General features: G+C 43.9%; 1 protein-coding gene across 3 annotated transcripts in view; it reads left to right on the top strand.

Annotated features, from left to right (window-relative positions):
- Positions 1-21,441, top strand: part of TTC23 (tetratricopeptide repeat domain 23) — a 117,812-nt gene that overhangs the window by 66,521 nt on the left and 29,850 nt on the right. For all 3 annotated transcript variants that reach the window (XM_046007036.1, XM_046007035.1, XM_046007034.1), the window contains exon 7: positions 19,086-19,191. In XM_046007036.1, the coding sequence (XP_045862992.1) occupies positions 19,086-19,191 (106 nt within the window). The remainder of the gene's footprint in view (positions 1-19,085; positions 19,192-21,441) is intronic.

Here is a 21,441-nt window from a genome sequence, read left to right as displayed (position 1 = left end):
AATGAATAATCTTACTTACATATATTTTTATGTTATTGGAATTATATCTTCAGAGTAAATTCCTAGATATGGGAATGCTCCACCAAAGGGAGCCAGTTGTGTGGGTAGTTTTGCTGGATATTGCCTTTCCTGGGGCTTCTATCATTTATACTCCCACCAGCAATGTCAGACTGTGCTGTTTTCCCAACAGCCTCTTCCCAAAGACCGTATCGTCGAACTTTTCATTTAGTTCCTATCTGAGAGGCAAGAAGTGAAGTTTCCATATAGTTTTAATCTGCACAATGAAGTTGCCTATCTTTTCATAGGTTCGATGGATTTCCTTAATATATCTTTTGTGAATTTTCTTCTCCTATCATTTGTCTACTTTTTAATAGAATTTTTATCTAGTTTCCCTTAACTGTGAAAAGTCATTATAGGGACGCCTGAGTGGCTCAGTGGGTTAAGCATCTGCGTTCAGCTCAGGTCATGATCCCAGGGTCCTGGGATTGAGTCCCACATCAGGCTCCTTGCTCAGCAGGGAGCCTGCTTCTCCCTCTGCCTGCCACTCCCCCTGCTTATGTGCGTGCTCTCTCTCCGACAAATAAATAAAATCTTTTTAAAAAAAATAAAAACTTTTAAAAATTAAAAAAAGATAAAAGTCATTACATATGACACATATTCCCCCTTTATCTATGACATGTGTGTAAATATCTTCACCCGATTTGTCATTTGCATTTTATTTTGTTCATGGTGTTTTCATTGAGATAATTTATATACCCTAAAACTCACCCTTCTACAGTGTACAGTGTAGTAGTTTGGTCATATTCACAAAGCGGTACAAGCATGACCACTATCTAATTGCAGAACAACTCTCGTCACCGCGAAAGAAACTCGCACCCACTGTGAGTTACTCCCCCATTTCTTCTACTGCTCATCCCCTGGCAACCACCAGTCTACCTCCTACCTCCATGGATTTGGCTGTTATAGACACTTCATAGAAATAGAATCCTATAATATGTGGTCTTTCGTGTCTGACTTTTTTATCTAGCATATTGCTTTTAAAGTTCATCCATGCTTAGCAAGTATCAGTACTTCATTCCTTTAAAAAAAAAAAAAGATTTATTTATTTGAGAGAGAGAGAGAGAGAGCACACTTGAGCTGGGGGAGGAGCAGAGGGAGGCGAGCGTCTCCTGCTGAGCACGGAGCCAGATGCAAGGCTCCATCCCACGACCCTGAGATCATGGCCTGAGCTGAAATCAAGAGTCAGACCCCCAGGGGCCTCTACTTCATCCCCGTTTTATGGCTGATGAGTGTTCTGTAATACAGACGGGTCACAGTGGTTCATCTCTCATCAGTTGATGGATGCTTGGGTTGTTTCCACTCCATGGAGATTACAAATGATGCTGCTCTGAGCATTCACGTACAAGTTTTTACATGGATATAGGTTTTCAGTTTTCTTGGGTATAAGGAGAACTTGACTTGGGTATGAAGAGAACTTAACTCTTTGAGGAGCGGCCAAGCCATTCTCCAAAGCAGCCTCAGCATCCAAGTCCCATCAGCAATGGCTGAGAATTCTATTTCCTTCACATCCTCACTAACACACGTTAGGATCTGTCCTTCTGATTTCAGCCATCCTCATGGGTGCGGAGTGGTATCCCGCTGGGATTTTGATTTTAATCTCTCCAGTGACTCATGGTGTTCTGCCTCTGTGGATATGTGTGTGCTCATTTTTAAATAGAGTTACTTGTCTTTTCATTGTTGGCTTATAAGAGTCCTTTCTATGGGATATTAGACACTAGACCCTTATCAGACACACAATGTGTAAATATTTTCTCCCATCCTCTGGGTTGTCCTCTCATTTTTTTTTTTTAAGAATTTATTTATTTGACAGAGAGAAATCACAAGTAGGCAGAGAGGCAGGCAGAGAGAGGGGGGGAAGCAGGCTCCCTACTGAGCAGAGAGTCCGATTCGGGGCTCAATCCCAGAACCATGAGATCATGACCTGAGCCGAAGGCAGAGGCTTAACCCACTGAGCCACCCAGGTGCCCCTGTCCTCTCACTTTCTTGATCACATCCTCGGAAGCATAAAAGTTTTTACTTTCACTGAAGTCCAGGGTATGCTTTTTCTTTTGTTGCTTGTGCTTTTGGCCTCACATCTAAGAAACTATTGTCTAATCCAAGTTGATGAAGGCTTGTATCTGTTTTCTTCTACGAGTTTTATTGTTTAATTTTTACATTTAAGTCTTTGATCCATTTTGAGTTCATTTTTTTATAGGATGCGAAGTAGGGCCCCAACGTCACTCTTTTGCATGTGAATACCCTGGTTGCCCCAAGACCATTTATTAAGAGGACTATCTTTTCTCCACTGAATTACCTTGGGACCTGTGTCAAAATCAATTGACCATAAACGTAAGGGTTTACTTTTGGACTTTTGAATCTATTCTGTCGATCCATATTTCTGTCCTCATGCCAGCACCACACTCTCAATTAATGTCTTGTAGTACATTTATGGGTATTATGAATAACGCTACTGTGAACATTCGTGCACAAGTTTTATGGTAAGTTTTGAAATCTGTAAGAGTGACATCTCCAACTTCTTTACTCTTTTTTAAAGATTGTTTTGGCTCTTCTGGCTTCCTTACATTTTTAGTGAATTTTAGGTTAAGCTTATCAGTTTCTGGAAAAACAAAACAAAACAAAACACTGAGTCTATATTAACTTCCTCGCAATATTAAGGCTTTCCATGCATGAACATAAGATATCTTTATTCATTCAGTTCTTCCCTGGTTTCTTTCAACCATGTTTTATAGTATAAGTTTTGTACTTCTTTTGGGAGATTTATTCCCAGGTGTCTTGTTATTTTGATGCTCTTAGAAACAAAAGTGTTTTTTTCTTCATTTCCTTTCCCTGCTGTTCATTGCTAATGTGTAGAAATACAAATGGTAGGTTTACCTTACATGCTGCTATCCTGCTGAACTCATTTATTAGCTCTAATAGATTTTCTTGTAGATTCATAATGCTTTTTGTCCATGCAAAAGCTTTCTTAATTGCTTTCACATTTTCAACATTTCCCTTCACTGCATTTGGATTTCGAATTTTTTAGAAGTGTTTCTCTGTATTAGAGTTGTAGAGTAATTCACTCATTTTTATAATACTTGTAAAATTTAATCGGGGACTTTTATTGTTGTTTATTCTTGAGTTTAATAAAGATTGGAGAGTGTTTAAATAAATACTTACCAATCATTATTAGAGAGAGAGCTTTGTGAAGTTGAAATAACATTGGGTGTGAAGTCAGAAAATCCGAGTGGAAGTCCAAAGTCTTCTGTTTGCCAGCTCTTTGATTACACAAGTCATTTAACCTCTCCAAAAAAACAAAACAAAACAAAAAATCCAGTCCACAAAAGGCCCTATCCATTTCACAGAACTGCTCAAAGGTTCAAAATGGAAACTGCTTTGTGAACCATTAGGCATGTTGCCAGTATAAGCTTCTTTTATTTATTAACAGTAATTATTAAACATTTATCAAGGCTCCTCTTTTCTCTAAGAGCTTTACCTAGACACAGAAAGGTACAGTGTGGCTGCAGTTCTCCACGGGAGCCCTTGCCTAAAAGCCATTTAGTAAGTACCCGCAAAGAAAAGGGGTTTTGTTATTTTACCCTCTAGTTTTTCCGCTCTCCATTCCTTTGGAGTGACAGAAATGCCCAGAGAGAAAAGACCTTTTATTTTCTGTAGAATGTCGGCAAGTTCCAAAGTATTTTGGGAACTAACCCATTCAAGTGGAGAAAAATACCAAGCCCCACGGAACCACCACACGGGGAAGGCGGTGGTCCCTGGGGCCAGTGACATGGCTGCTTTGGGCCCCGTTGGTCCCCTTGCCGCAGGGGTCTGCGGACAACCTGCAGGCACGATTGTTTCTCAAACTGTTCATGGCAGATTTTGGCAACAGACCCGTGATTTCCTCTCCAAAAGAAAACTCCCAGGATCTCATTTCTGTGAGGACGTCCGTGGGTGTGTGTGTTCAGTAGGGGGATGAGTTGACGCCCCACGAGCTTCGTCTGCTTTTCAACATCTCTGATAGTTGACTTGCCTGTCTTTCTTTTCAGTTTTCAGGGCACCTCTGCCTCTCAGTAGTTCCCAGATTTGCGGGCAGTTGGGAGTCACAAAGTATTGCAAACTAATTTATCAGTCAAACTACCAAACACTTGGAGGTCAGAAAATGTGGCTTCGGGTTCCTCTGGGCAGCCTTGGCCAGACCCAGGGGATGAGTGACAGGTGTTCACACCCGGCTCCTGCCAGCTTCAGACGACACCACAAATGGCAGCACCTCTGATTGGTTCTGGTTCATTGCTGTGTATTTGCTGTAATGCGCTATTTATAATTTCCCAAATCTCTGAAAATACCACCCTTTCTTGTTTAAAATTAGAAAAGATGCAGAATGCAATTATGATTTTGTGCATTATAAAACTTTTCCAAGAATGACATAAATCCAGGTGCTATATTGTTTCTTTTTTTTATATATATTTTATTTATTTGACAGAGAGAGATCACAACTAGGCAGAGAGGCAGGCAGAGAGAGAGGAGGAAGCAGGCTCCCCGCGGAGCAGAGAGCCTGATGTGGGGCTGGATCCCAGGACCCTGGGACCCAGGAGGCCTGGGATTCAAGCCGAGCTGAAGGCAGAGGCTTTAACCCACTGAGCCACCCAGGTGCCCCTATATTGTTTCTTTTTTTTTTTTCCCCATTTTATTTATTTTTTCAGCGTAACAGTATTCATTGTTTTTGCACAACACCCAGTGCTCCATGCAAAACGTGCCCTCCCCATTACCCACCACCTGTTCCCCCAACCTCCCACCCCTGACCCTTCAAAACCCTCAGGTTGTTTTCCAGAGTTCATAGTCTCTTATGGTTCGCCTCCCCTTCCAAATTTTTTTTTTTAATAAACATATAATGTATTTTTATCCCCAGGGGTACAGGTCTGTGAATCGCCAGGTTTACACACTTCACAGCACTCACGATAGCACATACCCTCCCCCAATGTCCATAGCCCCCTCCCCCTCTCCCAATCCACCTCCCCCCAGCAACCCCCAGTTTGTTTTGTCAGATTAAGAGTCATTTATGGTTTGTCTCCCTCCCAATCCCATCTTGTTTCATTTATTCTTCTCTTATCCCCCTAACCCCCCATGTTGCTTCTCCATGTCCTCATATCAGGGAGATCATATGATAGTTGTCTTTCTCCGATTGACTTATTTCACTAAGCATGATACGCTCTAGTTCCATCCACGTCGTCGCAAATGGCAAGATTTCATTTCTTTTGATGGCTGCATAGTATTCCATTGTGTATATATACCACATCTTCTTTATCCATTCATCTGTTGATGGACATCTAGGTTCTTTCCATAGTTTGGCTATTGTAGACATTGCTGAATGTTTATTCGGGTACACGTGCCCCTTCGGATCACTATGTTTGTATCTTTAGGGTAAATACCCAGTAGTGCAATTGCTGGGTCATAGGGTAGTTCTATTTTCAACATTTGGAGGAACCTCCATGCTGTTTTCCAGAGTGGTTGCACCAGCTTGCATTCCCACCAACAGTGGAGGAGGGTTCCCCTTTCTCCACATCCTCGCCAGCATCTGTCATTTCCTGACTTGTTAATTTTAGCCATTCTGACTGGTGTGAGGTGATATCTCATTGTGGTTTTTATTTGTATTTCCCTGATGCCAAGTGACGTGGAGCACTTTTTCATGTGTCTGTTGGCCATCTGGATGTCTTCTTTGCAGAAATGTCTGTTCATGTCCTCTGCCCATTTCTTGATTGGATTGTTTGTTCTTTGGGTGTTGAGTTTGCTACGTTCCTTATAGATTTTGGATACTAGCCCTTTATCTGATATGTCGTTTGCAAATATCTTCTCCCATTCTGTCAGTTGTCTTTTGGTTTTGTTAACTGTTTCCTTTGCTGTGCAAAAGCTTTTGATCTTGATGAAATCCCAATAGTTCATTTTTGCCCTTGCTTCCCTTGCCTTTGCCGTTGTTCCTAGGAAGATGTTGCTACGGCTGAGGTCGAAGAGGTTGCTGCCTGCATTCTCCTCAAGGATTTTGATGGATTCCTTTCTCACATTGAGGTCCTTCATCCATTTGGAGTCTATTTTCATGTGTGGTGTAAGGAAGTGGTCCAATTTCATTTTTCTGCATGTGGCTGTCCAATTTTCCCAGCACCATTTATTGAAGAGGCTGTCTTTTTTCCATTGGACATCCTTTCCTGCTTTGTCGAAGATTAGTTGACCATAGAGTTGAGGGTCGATTTCTGGGCTCTCTATTCTGTTCCACTGATCTATGTGTCTGTTTTTGTGCCAGTACCATGTTGTCTTGATGATGACAGCTTTGTAATAGAGCTTGAAGTCCGGAATTGTGATGCCACCAACTTTGCCTTTCTTTTTCAATATTCCTTTGGCTATTCGAGGTCTTTTCTGGTTCCATATAAATTTGAGGATTATTTGTTCCATTTCTTTGAAAAAAATGGATGGTATTTTGATAGGGATTGCATTAAATGTGTAGATTGCTTTAGGTAGCATGGACATTTTCACAATATTTATGCTTCCAATCCAGGAGCATGGAACATTTTTCCATTTCTTTGTGTCTTCCTCAATTTCTTTCATGAGTACTTTATAATTTTCTGTGTATAGATTCTTAGCCTCTTTGGTTAGGTTTATTCCTAGGTATCTTATAGTTTTGGGTACAATTGTAAATGGGATTGACTCCTTAATTTCTCTTTCTTCTGTCTTGTTGTTGGTGTACAGAAATGCAACTGATTTCTGTGCATTGATTTTATATCCTGACACTTTACTGAATTCCTGTACAAGTTCTAGGAGTTTTGGAGTGGAGTCTTTTGGGTTTTCCACATATAGTATCATATCATCTGCGAAGAGTGATAGTTTGACTTCTTCTTTACCAATTTGGATGCCTTTAATTTCTTTTTGTTGTCTGATTGCTGAGGCTAGGACTTCTAGGACTATGTTGAATAGCAGTGGTGATAATGGACATCCCTGCCGTGTTCCTGACCTTAGCGGAAAAGCTTTCAGTTTTTCTCCATTGAGAATGATATTTGCGGTGGGTTTTTCATAGATGGCTTTGATAATATTGAGGTATGTGCCCTCTATCCCTACACTTTGAAGAGTTTTGATCAGGAAGGGATGCTGTACTTTGTCAAATGCTTTTTCAGCATCTATTGACAGTATCATATGGTTCTTGTTCTCTCTTTTATTAATGTGTTCTATCACATTGATTGATTTGCAGATGTTGAACCAACCCTGCAGACCTGGAATAAATCCCACTTGATCGTGGTGAATAATCCTTTTAATGTACTGTTGAATCCTATTGGCTAGTATTTTGGCGAGAATTTTTGCGTCTGTGTTCATCAAGGATATTGGTCTGTAGTTCTCTTTTTTGGTGGGATCCTTGTCTGGTTTGGGGATCAAGGTGATGCTGGCCTCATAAAATGAGTTTGGAAGTTTTCCTTCCATTTCTATTTTTGGAAGAGTTTCAGGAGAATAGGAATTAGTTCTTCTTTAAATGTTTGGTAGAATTCCCCTGGGAAGCCATCTGGCCCAGGGCTTTTGTTTGTTTGGAGATTTTTGATGACTATTTCAATCTCCTTACTGGTTATGGGCCTGTTCAGGTTTTCTATTTCTTCCTGGTTCAGTTGTGGTAGTTTATATGTCTCTAGGAATGCATCCATTTCTTCCAGATTGTCCAATTTGTTGGCGTAGAGTTGCTCATAGTATGTTCTTATAATTGTCTGTATTTCTTTGGTGTTAGTTGTGATCTCTCCTCTTTCATTCATGATTTTATTGATTTGGGTCCTTTCTCTTTTCTTTTTGATGAGTCTGGCCAGGGGTTTATCAATCTTATTGATTCTTTCAAAGAACCAACTCCTAGTTTCATTGATTTGTTCTATTGTTTTTTTGGTTTCTATTTCATTGATTTCTGCTCTGATCTTTATGATTTCTCTTCTCCTGCTGGGTTTAGGGTTTCTTTCTTGTTCTTTCTCCAGCTCCTTTACGTGTAGGGTTAGGTTGTGTACCTGAGACCTTTCTTGTTTCTTGAGAAAGGCTTGTACCGCTATATATTTTCCTCTCAGGACTGCCTTTGCTGTGTCCCACAGATTTTGAACCGTTGTGTTTTCATTATCATTTGTTTCCATGAATTTTTTCAGTTCTTCTTTAATTTCCTGGTTGACCCATTCATTCTTTAGAAGGATGCTGTATAGTCTCCGTGTATTTGGGTTCTTTCCAGCTTTCCTCTTGTGATTGAGTTCTAGCTTCAGAGCATTGTGGTCTGAAAATATGCAGGGAATGATCCTAATCTTTTGATACCGGTTGAGACCTGATTTGTGACCCAGGATGTGATCTATTCTGGAGAAGGTTCCATGTGCACTAGAGAAGAATGTGTATTCTGTTGCTTTGGGATGAAATGTTCTGAATATATCTGTGATGTCCATCTGGTCCAGTGTGTCATTTAAGGCCTTTATTTCCTTGTTGATCTTTTGCTTGGATGATCTGTCCATTTCAGTGAGGGGAGTGTTAAAGTCCCCTACTATTATTGTATTATTATTGATGTGTTTCTTTGATTTTGTTATTAATTGGTTTATATAGTTGGCTGCTCCCACGTTAGGGGCATAGATATTTAAAATTGTTAGATCTTCTTGTTGGACAGACCCTTCGAGTAGGATATAGTGTCCTTCCTCATCTCTTATTATAGTCTTTGGCTTAAAATCTAATTGATCTGATATAAGGATTGCCACCCCAGCTTTCTTCTGATGCCCATTAGCATGGTAAATTGTTTTCCACCCCCTCACTTTAAATCTGGAGGTGTCTTCGCGTCTAAAATGGGTTTCTTGCAGGCAACATACTGATGGGTTTTGTTTTTTTATCCATTCTGATACCCTGTGTCTTTTGATTGGAGCATTTAGCCCATTAACATTCAGGGTAACTATTGAGAGATATGAATTTAGTGCCATTATTAGCCTGTAAGGTGACTGTTCCTGTATATTGTCTCTGTACCTTTCTGATCTACTACTTTTAGGCTCTCTCTTTGCTTAGAGGACCCCTTTCAATATTTCCTGTAGAGCTGGTTTGGTGTTTGCAAATTCTTTCAGTTTTTGTTTGTCCTGGAAGCTTTTGATCTCTCCTTCTATTTTCAATGATAGCCTAGCTGGATAGAGTATTCTTGGCTGCATGTTCTTCTCGTTTAGTGCTCTGAATATATCATGCCAGCTCTTCCTGGCCTGCCAGGTCTCTGTGGATAAGTCTGCTGCCAATCTAATATTTTTCCCATTGTATGTTACAGACTTCTTTTCTCGGGCTGCTTTCAGGATTTTCTCTTTGTCACTAAGACTTGTAAATTTTACTATTAGGTGACGGGGTGTGGACCTATTCTTGTTGACTTTGAGGGGGGTTCTCTGCATCTCCTGGATTTTGATGCTTGTTCCCTTTGCCATATTAGGGAAATTCTCTCCAATGATTCTCTCCAATAGACCTTCTGCTCCCCTCTCTGTTTCTTCTTCTTCTGGAATCCCAATTATTCTAATGTTGTTTCATCTTATGGTGTCACTTATCTCTCGAATTCTCCCCTCATGGTCCAGTAGCTGTTTGTCCCTCTTTTGTTCGGCTTCTTTATTCTCTGTCATTTGGTCTTCTAGATCACTAATTCTTTCTTCTGCCTCATTTATCCTAGCAGTGAGAGCCTCCATTTTTGATTGCACCTCATTAATAGCTTTTTTGATTTCAACTTGGTTAGATTTTAGTTCTTTAATTTCTCCAGAAAGGGCTTTAATATCTCCAGAGAGGGTTTCTCTAATATCTTCCATGCCTTTTTCGAGCCCGGCTAGAATGTTCAGAATCGTCATTCTGAACTCTTGATCTGACATATTACCCATGTCTGTGTTGATTAGGTCCCTAGCCTTCGGTACTGTCTCTTGTTCTTTTGCTTGTGGTGATTTTTTCCGCCTTGTCATTTTGTGATGACAAAGGATGTGAAGGAGCAAATAAACTACTAAAAGGGTGGCAAAGACCCCAGAAAAATGCGCTGTAACCAAGTCAGAAGAGACCCCTAATTGTGGGGGGGAGAAAGGGGATAAAAACAGGTTCTGAAAAAAAGAAAAAAAGAAAAAAAAAAGAAAAAAATTTAAAAAATAAAACAAATAAAGAAAAAATATAAAAAAGAAAGAAAAAATATATATATTTAGATAAACTAGTCAAAAAACGTTCAAAAAGAAAAGGGTAAAAGTTTTTAAAAAATTAGCAGAAGAAGAAAAAAAAAAAGAAAAAAAATTGAAAAAAGAGAAAAAAAAAATTGAAGTAGCCGCAAGACTAAAGAATCATGGGGAGAAAGCCATGAGTTCCGTGCTTTGCTTTCTCTTCCTCTGGAATTGCGCAGCTGTCTTAGGAAATGAACCTGCTTTCTCCTTGATAGATGAACTTCGTCCTGGCTGGATATTTTGTTGATCTTCTGGGGGAGGGGCCTGTTGTAGTGACTCTCAAGTGTCTTTGCCCAAGGCGGGATTGCACCGCCCTTACCGGCGGCCGGACTAAGTAATCGGCTCGGGTTCGCTTTTAGGAGCTTCTGTTCCCTGAACGCTTTCCGTAGAGTTCCGGAGGACGGGAATGAAAATGGCGGCCTCCCAGTCTCCGGCCCGGAGGAGCCGAGAGCCTGGGGCCCCACTCCTCAGTGCGCCCCCAGAGGACAGCACCCAATCACTCCCGTATCCCCAGCCTCTAGCCACGCTCCGAGCTCACCCAGCCCGTGACCAGTTCAAGGTAACCCCGAGCTGAGAGTTCAGTCCTCGGCTCTGTCTCTGCAGCCGGCTTCTCCATTCTAATACCTGCGAGCTCTCCGACACTCTGTCACCCTCGATCCTTCTGTGACCCTGCGGGGCCTGGGGCCACGCTGACCCTGCGTGGGCTTCACCCTGGGTTAGCCTCTGGAGCAATGTCCCTCAGTGGAACAGACTTTTAAAAGTCCTGATTTTGTGCTCCATTCCTCCGCCGCTTGCCGGGAGCCGGCCCCTCCCCCCGCGGTCTATCTTCCCGTCATTTTAGATTCACTTCTCCGCCAGTCCTACCTTTCAGAAAGTGGTTGATTTTCTGTTTCTAGAGTTGCTGTTCTTCTTCTCTTCGCTCTCCCGTTGGATTTGTAGGTGTTTGCAATGTTTAGATAGGCTATCGAGCTGATCTCCTGCTACCTGATGTAGTCTCAGGCTGCTACTTCTCCGCCATCTTCGATTTCTCTATATTGTTTCTTTTTAAGTAACTTTTTTTTAAATAAAAATGATAATGCTCTTTATATTTAAAAGATAAAGCCCTGCAGAAAAATACAAAGAAATGAGTTACAAGTCATCTGGGGCCTCCCTTCCAAGAAGAGTCAGTGGTGATACTTGTCGGATCTTTCCTCTGCATATGTGCCTATGGGCATAGACTGAGAGACAGGGGAACGAGAAAGAAAAAAAGAGAAAGAAAGATGGATGAATTTGATGGCAAAAAAACAAAAAACTTATCCGTGACAAAATATCACAAAGTCAAAAAATAAATATCAAAGAGAGAAGATAGAGAAAGAGTTCTTATAAAAGCTACGTGAGAGGGGCGCCTGGGTGGCTCAGTGGGTTAGAGCCTCTGCCTTCAGCTCAGGTCATGATCCCAGGATCCTGGGTTTGAGTCCCGCATCGGGCTCTCTGCTTGACAGGGAGCCTGCTTCCTCCTCTCTCTCTGTCTGCCTCTCTGCCTGCTTGTGATCTCTGTCTGTCAAATAAATGTAAATAAAAAAAAAAGCTAGGTGAGGGGTGCCTGGCTTAGTTGGTTAAGTGACCGACTCCTCCTGAAATGGAGCCTATGTTGGGCTCCGTGTTCAATGGGGAGTCTGAGATTCTCTCTCCCTCTCGCACTTATGCTCTCTCTCTCTCTCCCCCTCTCTAAAATAAGTAAATAAAGCTTAAAAAAAAATCTAGATGAAAAAGACAACTCCATAGAAATAGAGACGAAAGGCAGGAACAGTCAGTTTACAGAAGCGGAACAACAAATAGTCCATAACTATACAAAAATAATGGTCTGTATCATTTGTTATTAAAGAAATACACTGTAACTGAGCATAACAAGAGTCTGATGAGGCTGGGGATGGCAAGGGTACAAGAAAGCGGGCATCCTTACACACTGCTGGAAGGAATGGGGATTGGCACCACTTTGGGGGGGAAAACAGTTGGTATTCCCTCTCCAATTTTATAATGCATTGACCCCTTGACCAGCCGGTTCACATCTAGAAACTTACCCAACAGATAGATGTGTACACGTGTGCAAAGACATATACGCAGTGAAACCGTGTGGCTGGCAACAGCGAGCCTTTGGAAATTAGACACATGCTTAAAATCCATTAATAGGGGACTGGTTATGAGATGAGGTAGAACACCGTAGAAGCACTGGAAAGAATGATAGATGTGTGTGTTCCACCTTGAGAGATGCCCAGAGGACATAATTATTTTTAAAAAGCCAGCCATAGACCAGAATGTTTATTGAGTCAACAACTGGTCAGACCCTGCAAGGTGCCAGGCACAGTGGCCAGCACTGGGACTCTGATGGAGGGTCCCGCTTCCAGGGGCAGCCTAGGGAGTGACATAGGCCTTAGCTGAATAGTCACACAGATGAATGTGAAAGACAACTGTGATCTGCACCTGGGGAGACGTCCCGGGTGCTGTGAGAGCTCCCAACAGAGAGGCCTGAAGAGAGGGGAGAGGAGTCACTGTGGCAGAGCCCGGAGGGCTGGTGGCGGACGAAGCTGGGGGAGGGGGTGGCAGGGCAGAGTCCTGCCCTCAGCGCGCATGCGAGTCTGTGCAGGTGTGCGTTAGCATAAGCATGTCAGTATTTCTAAGAGGACACACGGGAAACTTGGTAGTGATCGCTGTAAAAAGTCAGACTGCGAATGGGGAGAAGAGGGTGACGCTTATAGACAGAAGGGAGAGGGTCTTTTAACATACCACTTAGGATCTTTCAAAATTATATAGGGGTATTACTCCTATAATCTAAAAAAAAAATCTAGCTACGTTTTAAGAAAACACACACTAGTAACCAAGAGCAGATGAAAATCTAAGTTCTCCACGTATCTATTTTGGTGCTAACCCTTACAGAGAGGAGGACCTTTTCTCCCCAGCCCTTTGGAAGAGCTAAAATTGACAACTGGAGGGCGGCCACAGAGGACTCTCTCTATTAAAAGAAACCGGCTTCCTCAGGGGCCCTCAGAACTCAGTTTTTGAATGCCCTCGGCACCAGTGATTTCCCTTTCATCTACTCCCCACCCCCACCCCCGGGGAGTCCCAGCCACATCTTTCCTTTGGCCAAGGCTCTCCCGCTGCCCCAGGCCCCTGCGGGGTGGGCAGCCATGAGAGGCTTCCCTCCCCGCCAGAGACTGGAGAGGAAAGAAGTGTCAACCTGGAGTTGTAACGTGACCCTGTCTGGTACAAGGCCACCAGCCCAAAGCTAAAGGGTGGGACAGCAGGCCCCGCGAAGGCCGTAACTACAGGGCTGGGCAGTTCTAGAAGGAACACAGCAAGCTCACACCTCACAGTGACAAGGGGACTGGAATCAAAGCAGACACACAGACACGTGGTGGAACGCATCTTTTTGTTTAAAAAAAAAGATTTTATTTATTTATTTGACAGGCAGAGATCACAATTAGGCAGAGAGGCAGGCAGAGAGAGAGGGAGAAGCAGGCTCCCTGCTGAGCAGAGAGCCCGATGCGGGGCTCGATCCCAGGACCCTGGGATCATGACCTGAGCTGAAGGCAGAGGCTTTAACCCACTGAGCCACCCAGGTGCCCCAAGATTTTATTTATTTAACAGAGAGAAAGAGATCACAAGTAGGCGGGGGGAGGGGGGGAAGCAGGCTCCCTGTTGAGCAGAGAGCCCTATGTGGGGCTCAATCTTAGGACCCTGAGATCATGACCTGAGCTGAAGGCAGAGGCTTAACCCACTGAGCCACCCAGGCGCCCCGGAAAGCACCTTCATCATCTGCCATCCATCACCCACTGCCTAACTCCCCACTCTGGTGCCGTCCCTGTGTGGTTGGTTCTCAGAAGCTGCTTCGGGACCCACACATTGGCAGCCCAGTCTCCCCCTCGCCAGCCCATTCAACTACTGGGCCCAGTCTACTTGCCGGCACTTATTTCTCTGACTCTCAAGTAACACTTCACTATGTTGATTAGAAAATCATCGTTCTGTAACTTTTACTCTCTTAACAACCAGATGTTAGACGAGAAAAGGATGCTACTGGGAATCACAAGCGTTCGTTTGAATCCTTGTCCTGCCACGGACCCCTCGATGTGACCTTTTCAGTTAGCTGCTTGATCTCCCGGATAATTTGTTTTCCCCATCAATAAATCGGGCTGTTGACATCACCTTTAGGGCTCATTCCGTGACTCAGCGAGCAGGTGTATATAATTCACGGAGTACCATGGCTGACAAAAGTCGGTGCTGAACCAGTGTGAGTTTCCCCCTTCCCACCGTCCTCCCCAGTGCGAGCCTTCAGCTGTACAAAGAGATCCCCGCAGTTACTGAGTTGGAGACTGATCTTGCCTTCCCCTTGAGTGTTCTGTCCCCAGGGTAAAAAGACCCAGTTTAGGTCCGCAAACGTTCCTTGAGCGATTTGTGTACTCCCCACTTGGCTATAGGAGGGGAGATTTCTCTCTGAGTCAGTGATCTCCTACTTATTACCAAATAGGAAAAGAATCTGTCCCTCCCTCCTGCCAAGAGCTGGGGTTCTGCCGTCAGAACCCTGCATGTTTTAAGTTGAGTGTTCACATAATGGGGTCTGCTTGCCTAAGTAGAAGCATCCTTTTACTAGTCATCAAGTTTTCTCTTCAAGAACGATTACACATTTCACAAATCCAAGGGGACAGCCTCAGTTCGATAAGAGCCTGCCAGCCCCAACTCTGGCTGGGTCTATTGACAGCTGGCTTGGCCCTGCGGACTCCGTGGTTTCCCCCAGAAACGCACAGAAGGACCAGAAAGCAACAGCTGCTTGTCCCTTGGCAGGGCTGGAGGTGGTTGGCCTTGTGAATGAGGTTTTTCAAGTAAGGACCTTGCTCGAGATGGGATATTAAAGGTTTGGTTTTGGTTTTTGTTATTAACCCAGTACAACACGCTAACAGCTCGAGATTTAGAAATATTAAACACTCCCTTCTCAGCTTCAAGACGACAGTTGATAAGCATATAACCATAAGATACTGAAGACAACAAAGAATGGGAGGAGAAATTTGAGCCCTGGGAGATTAATAAATAATGAGGAGCGAATACAGTGAAGCCACAGATCCCCAACGGGGCCCATTACTTGGGCTCCTGCATAAAGCCAGACAGGCAGGCATGGCTCCTGTAATTCTGTTAACACTAACAACTAGTCCTTAAATGCTCTCAGATGTATACAACAGGGGTATTTATATTCTCGCAGCAAACAGAGCATTGTTCCGGAGTCGTGAGCAGTGGTTTAGTTTGGCAAATTGGGTGATGTAATCACTAGCTTTGTCGACTGCCTTTGTGCTTGCTCCCTAAGGAGGCCTCCCGTTCCCTGCAGAGCTGTGGTTCTCAATCTGCGTCTCCTGGAGCCCTCCTGTTCCATGGAGGGTCTTTTGGGGGCAGCTGGGTGGGCGCAGCTAAGTGAACCTCCAGGCCCTCTCCACCTGCTTCAGGGAGAGTAGCTCCACTTCTAACCTGCTCTGGTCTTTAGAGAACATGGAAGATTGCATTTGAAATGAAAGGGTTTTGGGGTTTTGTTTTGGTTTTTTCGCTTCAAAACAGAAACTTGAACCTCAGGGGTGCCATGATGTTCGCTACCTTTTGTAAGTTACTTCTCTACCCACTGGTATGTTTCTAAAATGTAACCATGTTAATTAATACACCCAGGTAGAATTCAATCCTCATATGAAATCGCAATAGGTTCATTCCCCTTCTCGTGGCTGATTATATGATTTCCCCCTTTTTCACCATTTGAAATAAGGCCTCAGTGAAGTTGAGAACTTTTTTTTCATAACAGCAGTGAGGGGTGGTGAGCTCCGAGCTGGCCAGCAAGGCAAGAGACAGCAGGAGGGGGCCGATGGGTAGTGAAAAGGGGGGAGTTGAAAGAGGACTAGAAATTGCATGGACGTGACCGAGGCAGGATCAAGTGTGATGAAGGACACAATCTGGCTTGTAGAAAGCAGTTAAAAATGAAGGTAAGTTGGGGCGCCTGGGTGGCTCAGGGGATTAAGCCGCTGCCTTCGGCTCAGGTCATGATCTCAGGGTCCTGGGATCGAGCCCCGCATCAGGCTCTCTGCTCTGCGGGGAGCCTGCTTCCTCCTCCCTCTCTGCCTGCCTCTCTGCCTACTTGTGATCTCTCTGTCAAATAAATAAATAAAATCTTTAAAAAAAATAAAATAAAATAAAAAATAAAAATTTAAAAAATGAAGGTAAGTTGAATGGGATTGCATTAAATTAAACTGAATTTAATTTTACTGAATCCATGAGATACTAATCTTGCACATTTTAACCATCATGATTCCTTTTCCCTCCTGCATTCCCCTCCCCCGACCAACTCCCTCAATGTCCAAACAGCATATGGTTTTTAGAAGTTTCAAGAGCATCAGATATAAATTAGATCAGGGATGGAGTTTCTGAAAAAAACAATAAATGCTTATATTAGTATCTCACACAGAAAAAAGTTGAGGTTATGACAATTTTGTGAAATTCAGATTCCCTTAAGTTCTCAGGATCCACTTGCTTGATATCGTGAGCATTTTTGCCCTTGGAAGATTTTGCTTCCTGTCTCCAGAAGCAAAAGGCGACCTACAGAGCTTTCAGAACGTGTGATTATTCATTTGAAAATAATTTTGATAGACATCTTTTATATTGCCTTGAATTATGATAGTGAGTGGAAACTACATATGAAATTTTTTTTTATTTTGAATTTGGGTTTTCATCAATCTAAAGTATTGTGTGTGTTAAAAGTCTTTGTAACAATATGAGTTAAATCTTTTCTTGCATCCCCCGGTGTTCTCCCCAGTGGTGGATTGTGGACATAGTTAGCCAGGGGAAGACCCCAAGTAAACAGGATTCAGTTTGCCTTTGGGGTGGGGCAAGCTTTTCTTCTCTCTTTCCGTCTCTGCAAACCCTGACCATGTGATGGTTTGACTCTGTCCCCGTGGCTCCGATTGTCTTTACTTTTTGGAGTGTGCGTTATTTGGAAAGCATTTCAGGTCAGAGCTCCAGGCCAAATTGAGGATAATGACTAATTGGTAGGTTGTGGGAATTACTTGATTCAATTTAGATACTTATTTATATCCTATAATAAGAAAAGTATTTTTAAAACATTGGATATTGTTAGCATTTACAAATATGAAATTCTGGTGGTTCTAACACAATGATTAAAGTTATTATCAGCAACCTTGATTTGGAGTAGCCCTTATCATAAAAAGTCTAGAGCTAGTAACTCAGCTGATTTTCAGTATGACTAATGAGGCGGCAGTCTAGCGTCTACTCAGAAATGGGTTCAGCTGATCGTCAGAGAACCAAGTCTCTATGTCTTTGCTGTCTCACTGTTTGGTCTGGAAAGTTCTTTTTTTTTTTTTTAAGACTTTATTATTTATTTCAGAAAGAATGAGCCATGGGGAGGGATAGGGAGAGAGAAGCAGACTCCCGGCTGAGCAGGGAGCCCACTGTGGGGCTCCATTCCAGGACCTGGAGATTGTGACCTAAGCTGAGGGCAGATGCTTAACAGACTGAGCCACCCAGGCGCCCTGGACTAGAAAGTTCTAATAGTATGGCTTTGTCTCCTAGGCCAGCTCCCATGGATTAGTCATAGCTCCTGAGGCCTGTGGGAAGTGTGCTGGCATCAATTAGTGATGTCTGCCACCAGGGGCCAGGGCTGGGGGAGGGGGCAGGGAGGGGAGCAAATGTAAGGTCAGAGTATCAAGATCAGAGTCTTACTTCCATCCTTTATTAGCTATGAGCTATCATGGGCAAGTCACCCATTCCGCAACCTTAACATTCCCAACTACAAAACATGGATAACAACAATTAAGAGAATTAAAATGGATACTACGAATGAGAAAGAAATCTTAGCTGCTATTAGTGTGTCTTGCCCATCCCAGTCTGGAGTTTCGCCTTTTAAATTTGCGGTATTTTAATATTTCTGTCACCCTCTTGGCAGTTAATTGCCAACTACCTGCCGTCTTGCATTAGTGCATTGTATGACGTCATGCTCACTTCCCAGGCCTTTCCCTACTGCCCACACTTTCTAGCCCAGGCCCCTCCTGCCACAGGCGATCAGTAATTATGTGTTTATTGAATGAACATAAACCTGTTACTAATAGTGTTTTTAAAACTTTAAATGTTGACAGCCAGATGACTATAGCTTTCTTTTATTTTTATTTTCTACCTTTTTATTTGGAAAGATGTATTTTGCATTTTATTTGAGGATTGTTTTTATTTTATATTCAAGGGGGCATAGGTTTTATTTTTTTTTTCTCTTAAAGAATTTTAAATTGGGCTTTATTTTCAAGGAATGGAGCTGTTTTCTGTGCTCCGGCAGCCCCATGGGCCAGTGTGAAGAAGATGCAGACCAGTGGGCTTGGTAGGTCAGGCACTGGGGAGGCTGCGAACGCCTTCCGGGTCCTCCTTTCTGCTGGGCTGAGCGCGGGCAGGGGCCTGGGCTCAGGCAGGGGCCTAGGCTGCCCACTTCCTCTGCACATCACAGGCACTCTGTAACGCATCTCCTTCCTTCTGGAAACCTTCCTCCCCACTTCCCTATTCCCCCTCAGTTGACACTACACTACCACACTCCTAGGAGCCCAGACTTAAATGATTTAGTTAGCGATGCGCCCTGATCACAGCCTCAAGATGTCTGGACCACCCTAACCATCTCCACTTCCCCATGCCTTTAAGATCCAGGCCTCCTAAAGAATCGACTGTGCTTCCACATAAATCATATTGTCCACCTGGCTAGAAGGTTCCTTGGCTTTCGGCTGATCACTCACTGCAAGACCAGTTCCCTATGGCTGCCACCAAGCAAGTAGGTAAACGTGTTTCTTCTTTCCCTGGTAACAGGCGCATCTCATCGTGCTGAGCAAAAACCCCTCTCAAGAGGAGGCAGGGGTCTCCGCGCATTTTGTCGCCCACGCTGCTGTAGCTTCTGGGAGTACCGAGCACCAAGGTGAGCCCAAACCTTCTGTGGGCGGGGCTTGCTGCCCGCTCTATGCCCCACCCCCGCAAACCACCCTTGTGCTTGCGCATGCGCTGCTGGGTCTGTAATCCGCTGACTTCAGGATGGGCGCACAGGTGGGTAGGGTCTGTGACATAGGACCCTTGGAGAGCTTGGGCGGCTTTGTGTGGCCCTGCATAGCTGTGCCACTCCCTTAGCTTCAACAGTGTTCTTTGGTTTCTGTCCTATTCGACCTTTTTCTAATCTTTTACTTTCAAATCCAGTGAATTCTCCTCCAGCCAGAGCTATAAGAGACCCAGAGAATCCATGCTGTGCTTACAGGGAAATCTGCTCTGCTTTCAAAGGTGATCTATTTTTAAAGATTGTTGTGGAGCTACTGTGGCAACAGATCTGGCTTGTCGGAACCCCAGCCCACAGACTTTCACAGGACTGAGCTTTCCATCAGGATGAACTTACATGGTTTCAGGAGTCCAAGAGGAAGTTGCTATTTATGACTCACATGGTTTTTCTTAGCCCCATGTGAAAGGTAGAGCAGAGAGCTTGGGGAGTTCTTTAATCCACAGTTCTGGACTCTGAGCATACAGTATGCCTCTGTTGCTGGAGAACACATATTCCAGTGACTTTTTTGGGGGGGGGGGGGAAGGCAGTCATAATATTTAGAAATAAATAAAGAAGACCTGTATGGGTATATTGCAAAATATCAGATAAAAATAGTCATGTACTATAGTAAAATAAGATCCAATGGGCTAGCAAGCCTAAAATTGAGATCCAGCATAATTGGGGTTCCGGGTACAGGAGTTGGGCTAGGATGTCGAGGCTGGCAGGTAGGCGAAGACGAAGGGGACACCTCTATGAGCAGCTTGGTCTGCACGGATCTTTGGGTGAGGCAGGGCTTCCAGTCCAGGGAGGAGCTGGTGAAGGGGATTTCAGGGTTTATCCATCCGTCCTTCCCACCTTAAGACTCCTAGTTCTGGCCTCCTTTTTGGAGCTGGAGCAGCCTGTCTAGGGATAGAGAGAGAAGGCTGGAAAACTTTCAGATCCCCTCTCCCTGGAACACTCCATATATAACAATCCACTACAAAACCTTCAGAGAGCCAGCACTTTTTTAACCAGCTTGTTGGTGCTTAAAATTCCTTTCGTAGGGGAAAAGACCCTTCCACTCCCAACTAGTAAGACAGTTAGGATTGCAGTGCGCTTTTTTTTTTTTTTTTTTTTTTTGGTAAAGATTTTATTTATTTGACAGACAGAGATCACAAGTAGACAGAGAGGCAGGCAGAGAGAGAGGAAGGGAAGCAGGTTCTCCACTGAGCAGAGAGCCCGACTCAGGGCTCAATCCCAGGACCCTGGGATCATGACCTGAGCTAAAGGCAGAGGCTTTGACCCACTGAGCCACCCAGGCATCCCAAAATGCCAGTGCATGTTTGATGGAAATCCCCAGACTAGCAGGAGTCACAAGTCTAAGAGTCTGTAGGAATCAAGAAAGCTGTATGAGTGACACAGAGAGTCACGACAGTATGGTAGCAGCAGCAAGTATAATCGTAAATGGCAGCTACTGTTGACTGTAACATGAGAGAGACAATACCCAGGGCTGAGAACTGTAGCGAACTGGAGAAGCCGTACCCTACCGAGAGTGAGCAGCGGTCTCTCGCTCTAGCCCATTACCACCAACTGGAAGTCAGCCTTCTATGGCAGATCTGCTTTTTCAAGAGAAGGCAGAAATCTAGGTTTTTATGTGTAATTTGTACTAACTAACTCAAATAAGTTTCAGACTCTTTGTGGGGCAAAACAAGTGTGAGGGCCAGACCTGTAATTTCTGCCCCGGAGATCAGGCGTGTAATGAGTGCTTGTCAGACCCTTCCTGGTTTCCTCAAGGCCTTCTGGGTTTCAGACAACTGGACGGTTTTGGGGATGGAGGAGTCTTGGGAATGCCCAAGAGAAGGCCAAACAGCTAGGGGCACCTGGGTGGCTCAGTCACTTAAGCGGCTGCCTTTGGCTCTGGTCATGATCCTGAGGTCCTAGGATTGAACCCTGCGTCATTGCATCATTGGGCTCCCTGCTCAGTGGGGAGTCTGCTTCTCCCTCTGCCCCTCTCCCACTCATTCTCTCAATCTCTGTCTCTTTAAAAAGAGAGAGAGAGACTACCAAATGGCAAGGAAACCAAGGCCCAAAGACCCTCTTTGCATAGAGGGATTCCCGTTTGCCAGCATCTCAGCTGGTTAAAAAAATGTGTGAATTGGGTAA

Source organism: Meles meles, chromosome 6 (genome assembly GCF_922984935.1).
Source record: "Meles meles chromosome 6, mMelMel3.1 paternal haplotype, whole genome shotgun sequence".
Lineage (NCBI taxonomy): Eukaryota > Metazoa > Chordata > Mammalia > Carnivora > Mustelidae > Meles > Meles meles.
Note: the sequence above shows the minus strand (reverse complement) of the source record. Positions and strands in the feature narration are given on the sequence as shown.